General features: G+C 53.9%; 1 protein-coding gene across 8 annotated transcripts in view; it reads left to right on the top strand.

The window, feature by feature from the left end:
* Positions 1–16,603, top strand: part of SCMH1 (Scm polycomb group protein homolog 1) — a 148,695-nt gene that overhangs the window by 62,095 nt on the left and 69,997 nt on the right. For 7 of the 8 annotated variants that reach the window (XR_012642415.1, XM_074976228.1, XM_074976226.1 and 4 more), the window contains 4 exons: positions 1,548–1,618; positions 3,176–3,410; positions 12,550–12,638; positions 13,869–14,112. Coding sequence is in view for 7 of the 8 variants with exons in the window: in XM_074976228.1 (XP_074832329.1) it covers positions 1,548–1,618; positions 3,176–3,410; positions 12,550–12,638; positions 13,869–14,112 (639 nt within the window). In the remaining variant the exon portion in view is untranslated. The remainder of the gene's footprint in view (positions 1–1,547; positions 1,619–3,175; positions 3,411–12,549; positions 12,639–13,868; positions 14,113–16,603) is intronic. The other variant, XM_074976227.1, reaches the window with a different exon arrangement.

Raw genomic sequence — 16,603 nt, forward strand, 5'->3', positions numbered from 1 at the left:
TTTGAAAACAGAGATCTCTTGGCTGATGTTTGGGTGAGTAGAGGCTAATGCCATACAGGCTCTTGTAAAAGATCTTTTTGCATCTGATTGGTCTAAGTGGCAGGTGTCTGGATCTGTTTGGGCTACTTCAGTAAACTCCTCATTTAATGAGACGTCTTGAGTAACTTAACACTTTCCCTAGCCTGCTTGTACATTGGAAGAGCTGCGTGGACAGTGATAAAATGTGCTTAGCCCTTCCCTAGTGGCGGTTTCCAGCTGAAGGAGCCTTTACATTGAATAGGATTGCCTCTGTAACTCCCTGCCTCAAGAGTACATCAACATGGCCATTAGATGCTCAGGCTGGCCCATGCCAGCTGATTCCTGTTTAACTGCTGTGTAAAAATTCGGGCTGCAGTCCGAGCCCTCGGATGCTCCCACCTTGCAGGGTCTGAGACTGGTCCAGTTCAAGCCCTTAGCCCATGCTGTGCAAACTGGAGTTAGCTGGCACAGGCCAGCCTCAGATTGCTAACTGTAGTGTAGACAGACCCTGAGGTGACAGCTAACTGACCAGTCTAGTAATCAGCTACTGCAACTATGATTCCTGACCAATCTGTTTGGGTTTGTTAAGAAGGAAGGAATTCTGGCTAAGAGAGCAGCCATAAAGTCAGTAGAGTACAGAGCTTTGCTGTTGACTTTGGGGTGATTCAGATCTCATCTTTTAGTGACTTATTCTTAATGCTGAGACTGAACAGTAGTGTTCCCTGTAAAATGGGTGCTTGTGCAGCCACACAGGAGAGGTTCAAATGCTGCCCAGCTAGAAGCAGAGCTCCCACAGCATAGCTTGTTTGTATCTTCTGGTGGTGCACCTTTGCACATGCCTTCCTGCATGTAAAAAGTTATTCCATACATGGATGGAAAAGTTGAGTTGTGGGGGACATGCTGAGCAGAATGCTTAATATTGCCCCGAAGGGACAGTTCTCTGGGCTATGTCTACATGGCCATGTTATCATAAAATGTCAGCAATTATTTCAGAATAACTTCGGCATTGTCCAAATGATACATGCTCTATTTGGAAATAAATTCGAAATAGCGAGTGCATTATTTTGATTCCTGTAAACCTCATTTCCTGAGTAATAACGCCTATTTTGAAATAGGCTATAATGGGCTCCAGTGGCACTATTCTGTATTAGCACTATCGACGTGGAAATGCCATTTCAAAATGCATTTTGTATGTGGTTGTGTTATTTCAAAATAGGGCTGTCATGTAGGCATAGCCTAGGTGATTCTGTCTCCTCTGGCAGCTTAAACCACCGCACAGCCTTGAAGCTTCACTTCAAGCTTTGTGACATGGGTGAGCAGAACAGCTTTTACCCAACGCGGTGCTGACACCTGCTCCCTCCAGCCATGGAAATCCAGGGCTTGGGAAGTGCAGAGGATAGGCTGGTTCTCCTTGTCTCTGGGGCAGAGATCTGGTGATAATGGGGTAGGGATCCCTTGGTGACTGCTTTACTGAGCTTTTTGCTGTTTTCTGGAGTCCAATTTTAATCCCCTTCTCCCCCCCTTTGCAGGTCACTTCACCTGGGATAAATACCTGAAAGAAACATGTGCCATCCCAGCTCCTGCCCATTGCTTCAAGCAGGTAATTTGTTGGGTGGCATCTTGGGAACAAGGTGAGGGTCTGTTTGCAATCCCAGAGCCCTGTTAGGACAGACCTTAGAATGTGCTCTAGCCTTTTCATCCAGCCAGCAGGAGCAGGGAAAGCTGACCCTTGGCAGGACTGCCTGTGGATAAGCAAAGATAAGATGTACATTTATACACACCATAGATGTTATAGAATAATCAAAGGACTTGATGCTCACAGATGCATGGGTGGGAACTTCTGTGGCGCTGCTGAGCTCAGGGGCTGGTGGGAAGCAGCTATGAGCTGGAGCAGTGCTTGCTGGGGTTACCATTTAGGTTTCACTGAACAGAGGGCAGTAAAGGCAGTTTCTTGTACAGCCTCTCTCCTGCAACAGTCCCTGAGTCAACTGTTTCACCATATCCTGGTCCCCAGTATCTGGCTGTGTTGCATGGCATGCAGGCTGCCAAAACCAACAGTCAGGTTGACATGAGGGCCTGGGGCTGAGCTAGCACGGGGGCTGAGAGTCAGGATCAAGGCTGTCAGCAGAGCTGTGTGTGGAGTTCTCATTTGACCTAGGAAGCAGCTGGTGCAGGCTAGTGCTTGGTGCGCCTCACTTTCACGCTCAGAATGCATTGCTTTTTTGTACTATATTACCCTGAGGTACACGCACTCAAGTTGCATGAATCTCGGGTTAATGCAATTCTGAGTGATGGGGAGCTGGCTCCTGCCTCTGGGCTGCCTTCCACTCAGGGGAGCTGGGAAACTGACCAGTGCAGCAGCCCTGGTCAGGTTCCCAACTCCTGTGAGTGGAGGTCAGCTGGGAGCCACCACTCACAGGAGTGGGGAAATTGACAAGCTGCTGCACTGGTCAGTTACTCCACTCCTGTCAGGAGCAGCAGCCTGGTTCTTGCTGTCCCTGATGGGAGTAGGTTACCTGCTCCTGCCAGGGTGGCAGCATCCCCCGCTCCCGTCAGAGGTGACAAGTGTCAGGCTGCTGCCCCGACAGGAGCCTGACTTTTGATTGCTGCCATTGACAGGAACGGTGAAACTGACCAGTGCAGCAGCACTAGTCAGTTTCCCTGTTCCCGTGAGTAGTGGTGAGCTGGAACCTGGCTCCCAACTCCCCATCTCTCACAGGAGATAGGAAACTGTCCAGTGCTGCTGTGCTGGTCAGTTTCATTGCTTCCCCGAATAAAGTGAAGTTTGACTTATGTGGAGGTTGCGCAGGAACAGAACCTCCACGTAAGTTGGGAGTCTACTGTATTTAAGGGAAAAGGCAGACTGTGTGGTTTGGGGGATGTTCAATAGCCTTGGTGGGCCTGCTGGTGGGTGGGGTCTGATGTTGCCCCAGAACAGGATCTGGCTCCTGGTGAAACTTGTGGGGGAAAAAGCAATGGATTGTGGGCGGCTGGATGCTCCCCGCTACTTTTTGCAGTATTTGGTTCAGCATTGGTATGGAGGGCACTGTCCACCCTCAGCTGCCAGGAGCAGTCCCAGTCCCAGTGCAGGTGGGCCTTAGGGGTTGGAGGCTGGCACGAAATGGGTGTGTGACACACTGGCTCTTGTTCTCTGCAGTCATACACACCACCCAGTAACGAATTCAAGATCAACATGAAGCTGGAAGCCCAGGACCCTAGGAACACCACCTCCACCTGCATTGCCTCTGTGGTTGGGTTGACAGGCGCACGCTTGCGCCTGCGACTTGATGGCAGTGACAACAAGAATGACTTCTGGCGGCTGGTGGACTCTGCTGAAATCCAGCCCATAGGGACATGTGAGAAGAATGGAGGGATGCTGCAGCCTCCTCTTGGTGAGCTTGAAAACCTGTTACCTGGCCAGTGGCAAACAGCCATACACTGTGAGGAGGACCTGGTGTTCTTGTTTTCTCTGCTAAGTACAGGAAGACATGGAGTGACTGGTTCTACTGTGTACACTTATGCTAGCCTGGTTTCCCTCCATGCACCAAGCGGTCAGCTTCTCCCATGATGCTTGAAATCAGAATGGCTCACCTCAGGGAGGTGCTAAGAACTATGGGGTATGACTAGGGCCCTACCAAATTCATGGTCCATTTTGGTCAATTTCACAGTGATAGGATTTAAAAAATAGTAAATTTCATGATTTCACTTATTTAAATCTGACATTTTACACTGTTGTAATTATAGGCATCCTGACCCAAAAAAGAAGTTGTTGGTGGGGCAGGAGGTGTCACAGTGTTTATGTTGGGGAGCAGGGGGTTGCAATACAGCTAGCCTTACTTCTTCACTGCTCCTGGTGACAGCATTGACTTCAGAGCTGGGCAGTTGAAGAGCAGCGGCTGCTGGCCAGGAGCCCAGCTCTGAAGACAGACCCACTGCCAACAGCAGTGCAGAAGTAAGGATGGCAAGATATGATATTGCCATCCTTGCTTTTGTGCTGCTGCTGGCAGGATGCTGCCTTCAGAGCTGGGTGCTTGGCCAGCAGCCATTGCTCTCCAGCTGTCCAGATTTCATAGTCCATTACATGTTTTTCAGGGCTATGAATTTGGTAAGGACCTAGTTATGGCTGGAATTCCCAGTACCTCCCACAGGTGCAGGGAGTGCGGGGAGGAATAGCTCAGGGGTTTGAGCATTGGCCTGCTAAACCCAGGGCTGCGAGTTCAATCCTTGAAGGGGTCATTTAGGAATCTTGGGGCAAATAGATTTAAAAAAGGAAAAAAAAGAAGGTTGGGGGAGGTGGATGGTGCTTTGTCCTGCCAAGAGGACAGGGGACTGGACTTGATGAGGTCCCTTCCAGCTCTATGACATGTGTATGTCCGTATGTTGTTATTTTTATATTATTGGTGTGGACACTCTGACTCAGGTGTGGTTCTGTAGTATGGCTGTACACACCCAGGCTACATCAGCCAGGTGGCTTCGCCCCATGTGCAGATTACCTGAGTGACATACCTCTCACTCCCACCATTGCTCTGGCTTAGCCTGACCAGGAGCTACTACTGTGACTGTTTGCACCACTCTGACATGTCAGTCACCTACTATAACACATGCACAAAATACACTATGCTCATCTCACACCATCAGCCCTTCTCTTTCACTTCCATTATGTTCAGAGCAAGGTCATAAGTCGTTCCAAGTGTAATGTAGCGAATAATCAAGGAGAAGTATTACAAAGCAGGAGTCTGGCTCAGTCAATGCTCCCTATCCCAGAACGAAGGGGTAGGGAACCTTTTGTTCAGTCAGGGCCACTGAGCCGAAAATTTAAAAAAAAAAAAAAAAATACCTTTACCGATCTGGCCCCCAAGTGAGAAGCAGGAAAAAGACACTTACCTCACTCCCTGCAAGCTCCAGCTTGATAGGATAAGGGAAGGAGGGGGAGAGGCACTGAGGCTCAGGGTTTGCCCCCAGGTCCAGATTAACTCTTCTTGGAACCTGGGGCTAGTAGATTTTGTGGGTCCCCAGGCTCTGAGCTGGGGCCAAAAACAAGGGGTTGTGTGTGCAGGAGGGGACTGGTAGGGAGCGTTCTGGAGCTGCAGGTGCAAGGTCTGGGCAGGAGGTGGGTGTAGGAGTTGGCAGGAGGGAGGTACAGGAATGAGCTGGGTGGGAAGGGGCGGGGTCTGGGTTGGAGGGGGTGCAGGAGCTGGTTGGAGGTAGGTGCAAGAATGAGCTGGTTGTGAAGGGGCGGGGTCTGGGCGGGTGGGGGTGCAGGAGTTGGCTGGAGGGAGGTACAGGAATGAGCTGGGTATGAAGGGGTGGGGTCTGGGTGGGAGGGGGTGCAGGAGTTGGCTGGAGAGAGATGCAAGAATGAGCTGGGTGGGAAGGGGTGCAGGAGTTGGCTGGAGGGAGGTACAGGAATGAGCTGGGTGTGAAGGGATGGGGTCTGGGTGGGAGGGGGTGCAGGAGTTGGCTGGAGAGAGATGCAAGAATGAGCTGGGTGGGAAGGGGTGGGGTCTGGGCGGGAGGGGGTGCAGGAGTTAGCTGGAGAGAGGTGCAAGAATGAGCTGGGTGTGAAGGGGCGGGGTCTGGGCGGGAAGGGGTGCAGGAGTTGGCTGGAGAGAGGTGCAAGAATGAGCTGGGTGTGAAGGGGTGGGGTCTGGGCGGGAAGGGGTGCAGGAGTTGGCTGGAGAGAGGTGCAAGAATGAGCTGGGTGGGAAGGGGCGGGGTGTGGGCGGTGGGGTGCATGAGCAGTTTGGGCATGGGATGGTGGGGTTTGAGTGGGGGTGGGTACAGGAGCAGTGTGTGTATAGGGTCTGAGAACCAGGGGGCAAGGAACTGTGGGGGTTGGTGGGCAGAGAATGATGAGCTCTGAGTTCTGCAGGCTGGATGGGGCCCACGGGCGGCAGGTTCCCCACCCCTGCCATAACACTTCTTTTTTTCCCTTCCAGCCATCCAGGCATATTTGTGCCTGAGCCTTAAGGGCCACCCCAGAGAACTGGCTATCAATTGTAGGCGCTGCTTAGGGCACCAGCTGGGTGGCTTTAATGTGTTCCGCTCCTCTTTGCGAGGTCCGTGCTGGACAGCAGACTTACCCAGTTTGAGACCATTTAAAGGAAAAAAAAAAAGTACATCTACTTCAAATAACTCTTGGTTTTGCTCTGAATGAAAGTGACGTACGCAGAATTTCATTGTTCTTTTTGAAATCATTTGAGTAGTTACATAAGTGGCCTGGATATTGGAATTCACCATTTCTTACCATACAGTTCAATGCCCCTTCACTCCTTGGCAGTGGCCAAATGTGCCTTCAGAGAGCCAACCTGATGGTGTCCTTCAGTGGCCAGGTCCCAGGAGATGTTCCTGTGAAGGACACACCCAGTTAGAATGTTCCTGGAGAAGTGTACCAGGCTGAGCTGTGGCAGAGAATGAAGGACTGGCACATGCAACTGCATGGTGGAGACCACTTTCCCTAAAGCATCCAGTGGAAGGTTTTGTGCACATCCTGTGTTGGCTGCCAACAAGCCGTGGCTTGGGAATGGGGTGTGGAAGAAGAGGGCTCTCAGCAGAGAAGGGAGTAGTGTGGGATGGAATCGCGTACCTAACCTTGTGGGGGTGCATGAGTCCCAGATCATTGCCTGCACAAGGCACCACGACTGCGGTTTCCCTACAATGCACAGAGGTGTGTCTGCCGAGGATCTGGCCCTGTGAGTCCCACTAACCCAGTTCAGTGCAGAAGAGTGGCATATGAAATCTTAATTCTTTGATAACAGCCAGCCTGTATGGAAGTACTTTCTGCACATGGCTGGGGAAACCAGACTGTCAGCTTTGGAGAACCTTATCTTTGAGAAAAAAGGCTCCTTTGGCTGTTGAAGTGGTCCCACACTGAAGGTTTGGAGCATAAAATGTAGAGGCCCATGTCTGTCTTACTTGCTGGACCTCACAACTCTTGTTGCCTTTTCCTTTCGCAGTGGGTCATAGCTGCTAAGATTTGCCTGCCAAGATGGGACTAAGAGGGTAAGGGTGAGAGGCAGTCCACTTCCTCCAGATGCTTCATGTGAAATTGTCCTCTGGCCTCCATGGATCTTCCTGCCATGAGGAAGCTGTTCATTTCTGATACATTGCGCCCCTCCTGCCAATAGGCAAGTCAGGATCTGCTATGTCTGTCAGCAGTTGATTGAGCCACATGTTTTTAAGCTACCAGCATTGTGCCCATAAAATCTGCTGTTACCTGCCCACAGTGGGCAGCCTGAGACAAGAGGTCCACTCAGTATGTGTGCTGTTACCTGGACGTGCCCATGTGCGTATTTTGCATATAAAGCCCAAGGATCTGTTTTGAAATGGTCCTGACCATGGAGGTGTTTGTGCTGTTCCTCAGTTTACCACCAGAGGACAGTAAGCGTAATCACACTACAGATTTGCAGCTCATTGCCTGTGTCTACACTGCAAACTTACTTTGAAGTAAGGGTCTACTTCGAAGTAGCCTGCAGAGCGTCTACACGCCCTTTTCCTTACTTCATAGTTAATTTCGAAGTCACTACTCCATTCCTGGGGATGGCGTACTGGCTAACTTTGGAGTTAAGCGTGTGTAGATGCTCTGCACTCTTTACTTCATAGTAAGGAGTCAGCTAAGGAAGCAGCCGCCCCCTTCCCCCCCGGAGGATGGAGACAGTCTGGCCAGCCCAGGCAGGGCTCTATCCTCCCTGCTGGCTGCCTTAAAGGAAGCAGCTCCCTGGCAACCCCAGGCAGGAAGCTGAGAGTGTGCCCCAAGCAGGGGCAGCATGAGCTCTCCCTCAGACTGCCTCTGCTCCAAGCACCAGCCTGCCTGCGCAGCCCCTGGCCACCATGGCAGCATGCCATGATCCCCCCGTACCCTAGGGGCCCCGGGTGAGGGGTCCGAGGTCTCACAGGGCCCGGGCAAGGGCCGTACCAGGAGAGGACCCTCCTGGACAGAGGACAAGCTGAAGGACCTCCTCGCTCTGTGGGGAAGGAGGAGGTCGTTCAGCAAACCGGTGCCCGCCAACGCAACACTGAGGCCTTCGACTGCCTGGCCAGCGCCCTTGCTGCCCGAGGCCACACCAGCCACACTTGCAGCAGTGTCAGGATAAAGGTGAAGGAGCTGAGGCAGGCATACTGCATAGCTCATGATGCTGCCAGCTTTTCAGGGGCATGGCCTGTGCACTGCCCCCACTATAGAGAACTGCACAGGCTTCTGGGGCCAAGGGAGGCGGACACCCCGGAGCACCTCATTGACACCTCCGGTTCCCCCCTGCAGACAGCGGCAAGGAGGCAGGCCCCTCTGGCACTACCAGCCCCCCACGCGGGGAACAGCCCACCGAGACCGAGGGCAATGACGAGGGCTCCAGTGATGGGACCCTTATCATCACCGACCCCTCTGGGACACCTGGCTGGGCAACATCAAGCCAAGCCTCTCCTGAGCCCTGGGGGGTCGCAGCCGGTACGTACGGGGTGAGTGGGATGTCACAAGGGCCAGGGACTGGGACCCCCGGAACAGCCCCGCATGCCTGGGGATGGGGAAGGGGAGGGAACACGGGCCAACCCTCGCCAAGTGGTACCTCTTGGGAATCCGGGATCTCATGGGGCTCACGGGCCATCAGGCGGCAGGGGAGCAGGGTAGGGGGCAAAGGAGCAGGGTCCCAACCGCCCCCCCCCCCCCCCGGCATTGGGAGCCACTGATCATGGGCCATCTCCCTGTCCTCTTCTGTCTCCACAGGTCCCTCGCTGGTCAGCCACCACAGCATGTCAGCAGGCTGCAGTCACGGGGAGGCAGGAGGCTGCCCCATCGCCCCAGCCCATATCCCCCTATGGCCACGGTCGGGCCTCCCAGTGACAGCGCTGGAGGCATGAGCAGGCAGCTGCCAACTGGGCGGTTGTGCTGGAGATGATCGGGGTGCTCCAGGACTGTCTGGTGTGGGAGTGGGAGGTGTGGGTGAGGCTGGCTGGCAGCATGGACACGTGGCCCAGGCCTTGGCTGCCCGCCTTGCCCAGCTTCCCACCCCCTCACCAGCCCGGCCCGCAGTTGCCCTTCCCGAAGCTGCCCACCATGTGGCGAACCTGGTGCCAGCCGAGCGCCTTGAGCTGGCTTGGTGGCTGCTGGCCGAGGTGGGCACACCTGGCTCAGTCCCAGTGGCCCCCACTGCACACCCTGTGGAGGCCAAGCCCACAGCACCCCACCCCAGCCCTACCTCTCCGTGGTCCCAGCCGCGTTGCAGCCCCACAAGGGGCCGCAGACCCGGGGTGGTAGGGGCAGCTGTGGCCGATGTGGCTTCCAGCCCCCCACGCCTCTGGGCAACTGACCCTTTTTCCGTCCCAGCTCCCCTCCCAGTTTAGTCCCTGTACCTAGGCCCTCCCCTCCCCACTGCCGACCATTCCCCCTGTGCATGCCAAATAAATTACCACGTTCCATTGTGTTTTATGAAATACTTTATTCCCTGCAGTAAAGTTAGCTGTTGCCACCCTAACCCCGAGTCCCTGGTGCGTGGTGGGAGAGTGGTGAGGGTGGGAGCATGATGGGTGTGGGTGTGGGGTGGAGTGGAGTGTGGGGTGGAGTGTGGCTGGGGGGTCAGGGCATGCCCTGCGTGAAGGCCTGGCACAGGGTCTCCTGGAGCCTCACCCCATCCCTCTGCCTTGCGGCACGGGGCAGTGGGCAGCTGCTCATAGCTGGCCCAAGGGTCCGTGGCCCAGCCCTGGATAAAGGGCTCCCGGCGGTCCCCCACAAGGTTGTGGAGGGCACAGCAGGCAGCGATCACCGAGGGGATGTTTGGGAGGCTGACGTCCAGCCTGGTGAGGAGGCTGCGAAATCTCCCTTTCAGCCTCTCAAACGCCCACTCTTACTGTGCCTCTGGCGTGGTTGAGGCAACCATTAAAGGTGTCCTGGGCCGGCGTGGTACATCTGGTATAGGGCGGCATGAGCCACGGGTGTGGCAGGTATGCAGTGTTGGCCATGATGCAGGGGGGCACCGTGATGTCCTCAGGCGGGAGCTTCCGTGGGGGGACATACGTTCCCTCCTGCATCCGGCATTCCAGCCACCAATTCCGGAACACCTGGGTGTCCTGGGCCCTGCCCGGCCATCCCACACGCACAGCCAGGAAATAGCCCCTCGCATCCCCCAGGGCCTGGAGTACCGAGGGGTACCCCTTCCTGTTAATGTAGGTGCCGCTGCTGTAGTCCAGAGTCTGAATCACCACGTGCATCCCACCCAGAGCTCAAAAACAATTGGGGAACCCCAGTTCTGTGAACCTGGCAAGGGCAGCGTCCAGGCCCCCCAGGGTGACAATGTGTTGCAGGAGCAGGGTGTTGATGGCTCGGACGACCTGCTGGGGGGAGGGGGGAAACATCCATGAATGCCTGACTGGGACGACCCCTGTCCCCTTCACCAGGGGCCACCTTCCCTTTTCCCAGTTGCCCCCTGCCCAGGGTGGGTCCATGGTGGGGGCAAGATACACTTTGATCACCACTCGATCGCCATGGTGGGGGCCGGTCCCACCACTCGGTGCAGGTGGCGTAGGCCCACTGGTGCCAGCTCGGGGGGAGCAAGGGAGGGGCAGCAGGGCCGTGGCCAGGGCCTGGAGGCTGGGTCCCCTGCAGGCGACCAGCCGCGCTGCTGGCATATCAGGGCGACCAGCATGGCCAGCAGGGTGGAGAGGGCATCGTCCTCGGGAAGGGTGTGAGCTGGCATGGTCTCCAGCTGTTCTCCCCTGCATGTGCTCTGCTGCTGTCCGCAGCCTAGCAGCTGTGAGCATAAGCAGGGTGTGGGTTTTGGGAGGGGCCCTTTAAGGGAGTGGCTGGCTGCGAGCCCAGAAGGGCTTGTTGGCCATGCAGCCCCATGTCTGCATCATTTCCTGGCCCCTGACTGCGAAGCAGGGGCTACTTGTGTGTGGAAGCCTACTTGGAAGAAAGGGAGGGTGCATTTTGTGTGTAGATGCTCTACGTCAGCATTATACTACGAAGTAAGCAACTTTGACATTATTTTGTAGCGTAGATGGAGCCATTATGTGTGGCTTTGTAGGTGGCAGGTAATTTGAACTGGACCTGGAACATTTGCCATACTGGGTGCTGATGGGACAGTCCCTACCCCTGGCCTGCTCACCCTAGTGATGTGTCAGAGGGGTAAGGTTGGGGACGAGGGGTGCCCCTTATCCGGTGATCTCTTAGTGCAAGTACAGGTAACAAACGCTGCTGGCCCTCTGCTCCCTCCTCACAGGGGGCCGAAGCCGGGCCTGTGCCAAGTCTCTCTCGGTGTCTTTCGCACCTACTGAAGCTCCATTGCCCAGTTCTTGTTCCTTGGCAGCACATGTAGAAGCCACTGCTGGCTGGTGGCAGGTTCTCCCTCTCCCGTGCTCACCTGACCGGCTGGTTTTCTTGTGCTGTTTCCAGGGTTCTGTGACAAAACACCAGCTTTGACTCAGCTTGTTCAGACTCCTCTGACCCAAAGGCCATGCCTATAATGGCAAAACCTCCCCCTGTAGTCATCACTGTTGCAGCTCCCAGGGACACGTCAGTGGAAATCCAGCCCCAGGGCTCACTCGGTAATGCTAGAAGACCGCTTACTAAGCATCAGAAATTGACTTTTGGGGCTGAGGTGCCAGGCTGTCAGGCCATGGGCTTCGTGAAGGCACTGGCACTGGACTCTGCTCGTGACCATGCTTCCAGGCTCTGCCATTCCTGTAGCTGTAAGCTCCCAGCAGGCTTCCCTCTTTGCTTGGGAGGGATGCTTCTGGTAAGGGCTGCAGAAGGATGCTCCCTCACCGCGTATCCTTTCCTAGTTTGTCATCCCTCCAGTTTCTCTTGCATCCTTTCTCCATCTGTTTCTTCTGGTCTTACTGTTCACATTCTCCCACAGGGGACTGAGAGCACGTGACCTCTCTGGGATCAGTAGTCCTGCATTTTCCTACTCGCTGATAGCTTAGGTTCTCCAGTACAGCCCCATGTTATGGGGAGCTCATCCACAGCCCATGGAAACCCTCTTCCACCCAGAAGCCACTTCCTGGAGCTTCTGTGAGCATTCCTGATACAAAAGGCCCAGCATAGTATTGCTACCAAGTGCTGTCACCATCTTGCTCTTGCCTGGCCTGGCTCCTACCGATGCCTCCTAGCTCAGCTGCTTGCAGCTCACTGCTGTGCGGGTGAAAGGTCAGCAAGGAAGCTGCTGGCCTCCCCGGGGGTTATGAATGCACCTGGGATAATGTCTGAGGCCTGACCTGGTCGTTGCCCGTCGATAGCTTGTATATATCCAGTTGACTGCCATGTGCAAACACTAACTCTGTGCAGAGTGCTTTGCCAGCAGGGCCATGCCTGATTGGTGTCAGCAATGGAGGGAGTGGGGTGTGGAAAGGACTGTTGCTACCTCTCCCATGTTCAGCAGGTATGATGGGAGAATCCTGAGGTGCGTGAAGGCTGTGACTACCTGACTGGTGTGGAGTGGGTGTGACGCGCAGGGTGTTCCTCAGGGAAGTCCTGGTTCTTCCTCACCCAGTGGACTCTGCTGATTTTTAATAATCTCCATCTCTGCTGCTCTTCTGCAGGTTTTCGGCTGAATGCCTCCTCTTGGCCCATGTTCCTCCTGAAGACTCTGAATGGAGCAGAAATGGCCCCTTTCCGGATTTTTCATAAGGTATTGTGTTGTGTGCAAAGGGCTCTCTGTGCCCCAGAGTTCCTAGGCCAGCTCTGTGCTGTGCTCTCTGGGGGTGCCTGCTGTAGCTAGATGCCTGCAGCTGGCCTGTGCCAGCTGTGTGGGCTTGTGGGGACCATGCTAAGGGGCTGTTTAACTGTGGTGTAGACATTATTCTGACTCGGACTGGAGCCCGCATGTGGGGCCTTGTGAGGTGGTGCTCCAGACCGGTCATTGAAGAAGAGCCTCAGTGAGAACTGGTGAAGCAGAGCTGCCGGAATAGCCTCAGATGGGTTAGAGATGCCAGGGGACTATGAAGGGTCCCAGCAGAGAGCAGAAAGTTGTTCCCGGGAGAAGGTCAAACACAAGGGGAGCAGCAAAGGAGGTTTTCCACCTGGGGCACCAAGCCAGAGAGATGAAGGTGGGAGGAGTGCAGTGGGAGGTGGCTATGACCTGACACCAGAGTGGGCCAAAGGCTGGGGATCAGTGGAGAGCTTACTTACTGACGTCACCATGAAAGAGCCGTGGGCCCAATGAAGATTTCAGAGGGCCTGGCCACAAGGGCTGCTTCCCCCAAGGAAGAGCAGGGTTAGGGTCCAGCAGGAAGGCCTGGGGCGGCTGTGCTGGAGGAGGGACAGAGGAGGTCTGAGCAGGAGCCTAGGTGTGGCAGAAGATACCAGAGTGCATTGTGGACTCAGCGAGGCAGGCAGGCTGCTGAGTGGAGCGCTAAGGGCTCTGCAGTGGGCTGGGTAATGTACTGGGGCTGGGACTTGTAGTGGGGATTCAGAGAACATGTTTGGGAATAGAGCAGCCCAAGGAAGGACAAGTGTTCAAATAAGAGGCCTATGGTGGGGTCACTGAACTTTAACAGGGAAGCTGAAGCAGGCGTGTCTGTCATGTGACAGTGCTCCAGGCGGGGCTGCCTCTGACACTTCCTCAGGTCACGGTGCTACCAAGGAGCAAGCTGTCTGTCACAGGGTTTGTCTGGCCCTGAGTGCAGCAGGAACAGGGTCCATAACAAGAGGCCTTGCCGAAGCTCCTGGAGGTGCACACTTTAAACCAGGGGCTGTCTCTAGCCCAGGTCTAAGCTGGAGCCTCCTTTACCCTCTGACATGAGGCTGGCTCCATCTAGCCCTGCTCCAGTGAGGTGTAGGCAGGAGATTAACTCAAGCCCTGGAGACAGCAACACCCACGTGCTCTCTTACAACCACCTTTCTGACCCCTCCCTTATAGGAGCCACCATCTCCATCCCAAAACTTCTTCAAGACTGGCATGAAGCTGGAGGCAGTGGATAGGAAGAACCCACACTTCATCTGCCCAGCCACCATTGGGGAGGTGAGAGGCTCCGAGGTCCTTGTGACATTCGATGGCTGGAGAGGTGCCTTTGATTACTGGTGCCGCTATGACTCCCGGGACATCTTTCCTGTTGGCTGGTGCTCATTGACAGGAGACAACTTGCAGCCCCCTGGGACAAAAGGTAAGGGCCACATCCCATTTCAACTTCTTTGTCTGCTCAGCCCCTGCAGAACACAACAAAACAGACAAAGGACTGGCAGCTGAGAGTCCTGTGTTCCGTTTTTGGCTCTGCTTACAGATGTGGTGTGGGTAAATCCCTGCCCTTTCTGTGTCTGTTTCCCCACAATATGGGAGATGATATTTGCTCCTCTCCTGGGGGTGGTTCAAAATCCTCAGTGGAAGACACAGATGAGTTTTCTTTTTTCTCTTGGACAGCAGATTATTGGCAATCACTGTATTAGCAGTAACAATAGAGTTAGGGCTGGAGAGACTCTGAAAGCAGGTTTGTAAGTCCCAGTTCATCCTGAGGAGCAAAGGACCAGATGGTGACACTGAGTGAGATGCCTCAGCAGTTCTCTGCTCCCAAGAGAGCCCTCAGAACTACCTTGGCTCTTTTAATCATGCAGGCTTGTTAGTGCCTTCCAGCCAAACCAGCCATCCTGGGACAGCTGCCAATACAGTAGGGAAATTAAAATGGGTGACCAGTTAAATGAAAGTGCTTAACTGGCTAACCATTTTCAGTTCGGTCTCACCAAAGTCAAATGCCATCTGAAAATTGACAACGCAGTTGTAGATGTTATTGTTCTTTCATTGCACTTTCTCTGCTATCAATCTTAGTGCCAGTAGCTACTGTACAGTGTTTCTATCTTATGTGAATCGCTTGCTCATCCTCTAGATGTTCTTCTATCTGCGATCTTAGTCTCTCCTTCAGTATCATCATCAGCACCTTGCCTAGATGACTCGTTAGAGCAACTGTTCTGTAGTTCTTGTCCTCCGACACGCTTCATTTTTTGTGTATTGTCACTAGCACAGACCTTGTCCATTCCTCAGGTACTTTCCTCTCTTTCCACACATCTACATCTACACGTGAAGCCAACATCGAAATAGCTTATTTCGACGTAGCAACATCGAAATAGGCTATTTCGATGAATAACGTCTACCCGTCCTCCAGGGCTGGCAACGTCGATGTTCAACTTCAATGTTGCGCGGCACCACATCGAAATAGGCGCTGCGAGGGAACGTCTACACGCCAAAGTAGCACACATCGAAATAAGGGTGCCAGGCACAGCTGCAGACAAGGTCACAGGGCGGACTCAACAGCAAGCCGCTCCCTTAAAGGGCCCCTTCCAGACACAGTTGCACTAAACAACACAAGATACACAGAGCCGACAACTGGTTGCAGACCCCGTGCCTGCAGCATGGATCCCCAGCTGCCGCAGCAGCAGCCAGAAGCCCTGGGCTAAGGGCTGCTGCCCACAGTGACCATAGAGCCCCGCAGGGGCTGGAGAGAGAGCATCTCTCAACCCCCCAGCTGATGGCTGCCATGGAGGACCCGGCAATTTCGACGTTGCGGGACGCAGATCGTCTACACGGTCCCTACTTCGACGTTGAACGTCGAAGTAGGGTGCTATTCCGATCCCCTCATGAGGTTAGCGACTTCGACGTCTCGCCGCCTAACATCGAAGTTAACTTCGAAATAGCGCCCGACGCGTGTAGCCGCGACGGGCGCTATTTCGAAGTTAGTGCCGCTACTTCGAAGTAGCGTGCACGTGTATACACAGCTTATATGACGTAGTTGATGTATTTCCTGAATCATACTTTTTCTGCTGTGCTTGATCATCTCTCCCATGATCTTATCATTTCCAGGGCTCTTGTTGTTGTTTAGTCATTTCACTGCTCTTTCTACTTCCTCCTTCAAAATATCGGTCTCGCTGTCGATGCTCGGGGGAGAGATACCTCTTTCAGTTCTTCTATCAGTCTCTCGGAGACACTCGGGTCCAACTGTGCTTTGTACAGATCGGTGCAATATCTCGTCCATCGCTGCACAACCTTCTCCTTGTTCATGAGCACCTCATCATTGATAGCCATCTGCTTCGGCTGCCACTTCTGTTAATATTCCTAATCATTCTGTACACCTCCCTGGTCTTACACTCTCTGTTATACCTCTCTATGTCTTCACGCTGCTTCTCTAACCAATTTGCCTTATCTGTTCTGACTGCCTTTCTTACCGATTGCATTTCACCCTATGTTGCTGTTCCACCCTCTCAGAAACATCCCTTCTGATCTTCAGTGCTCTTTTCTCTTGGAACAACTTCAGTGCCTCCTGCGTAATCCACTTTTTATTGAGCATCTCTTCTTCCGGAATCTTGTGGCTATCCCTTCAGCTCTCTTATGTAGGTCTTTCTCTGTGCCCACATGCCTGGTCTTTCCTGTACACATTCCCTATTTCTTCCTCATCTAGCCTTGCCATTTCTCTTCTTTTCTTAAACTGTCTTATACAGTTACCCATCTTACCATTCTTCTGTGAGAGCTGAGCTCCAGCCAGGTTCACAGCATTTCTCTGGTACATGAAAATGGCTGAAATCCTAGTCCTTGTCTGGAGGCTTCTGTTCCTTGCAGTGAACTTAGGGCCTTTGAGGGTGGTGGAAGATTTCGGTGCAGATTCTACTGCA

Source organism: Carettochelys insculpta, chromosome 24 (genome assembly GCF_033958435.1).
Source record: "Carettochelys insculpta isolate YL-2023 chromosome 24, ASM3395843v1, whole genome shotgun sequence".
NCBI lineage: Eukaryota > Metazoa > Chordata > Testudines > Carettochelyidae > Carettochelys > Carettochelys insculpta.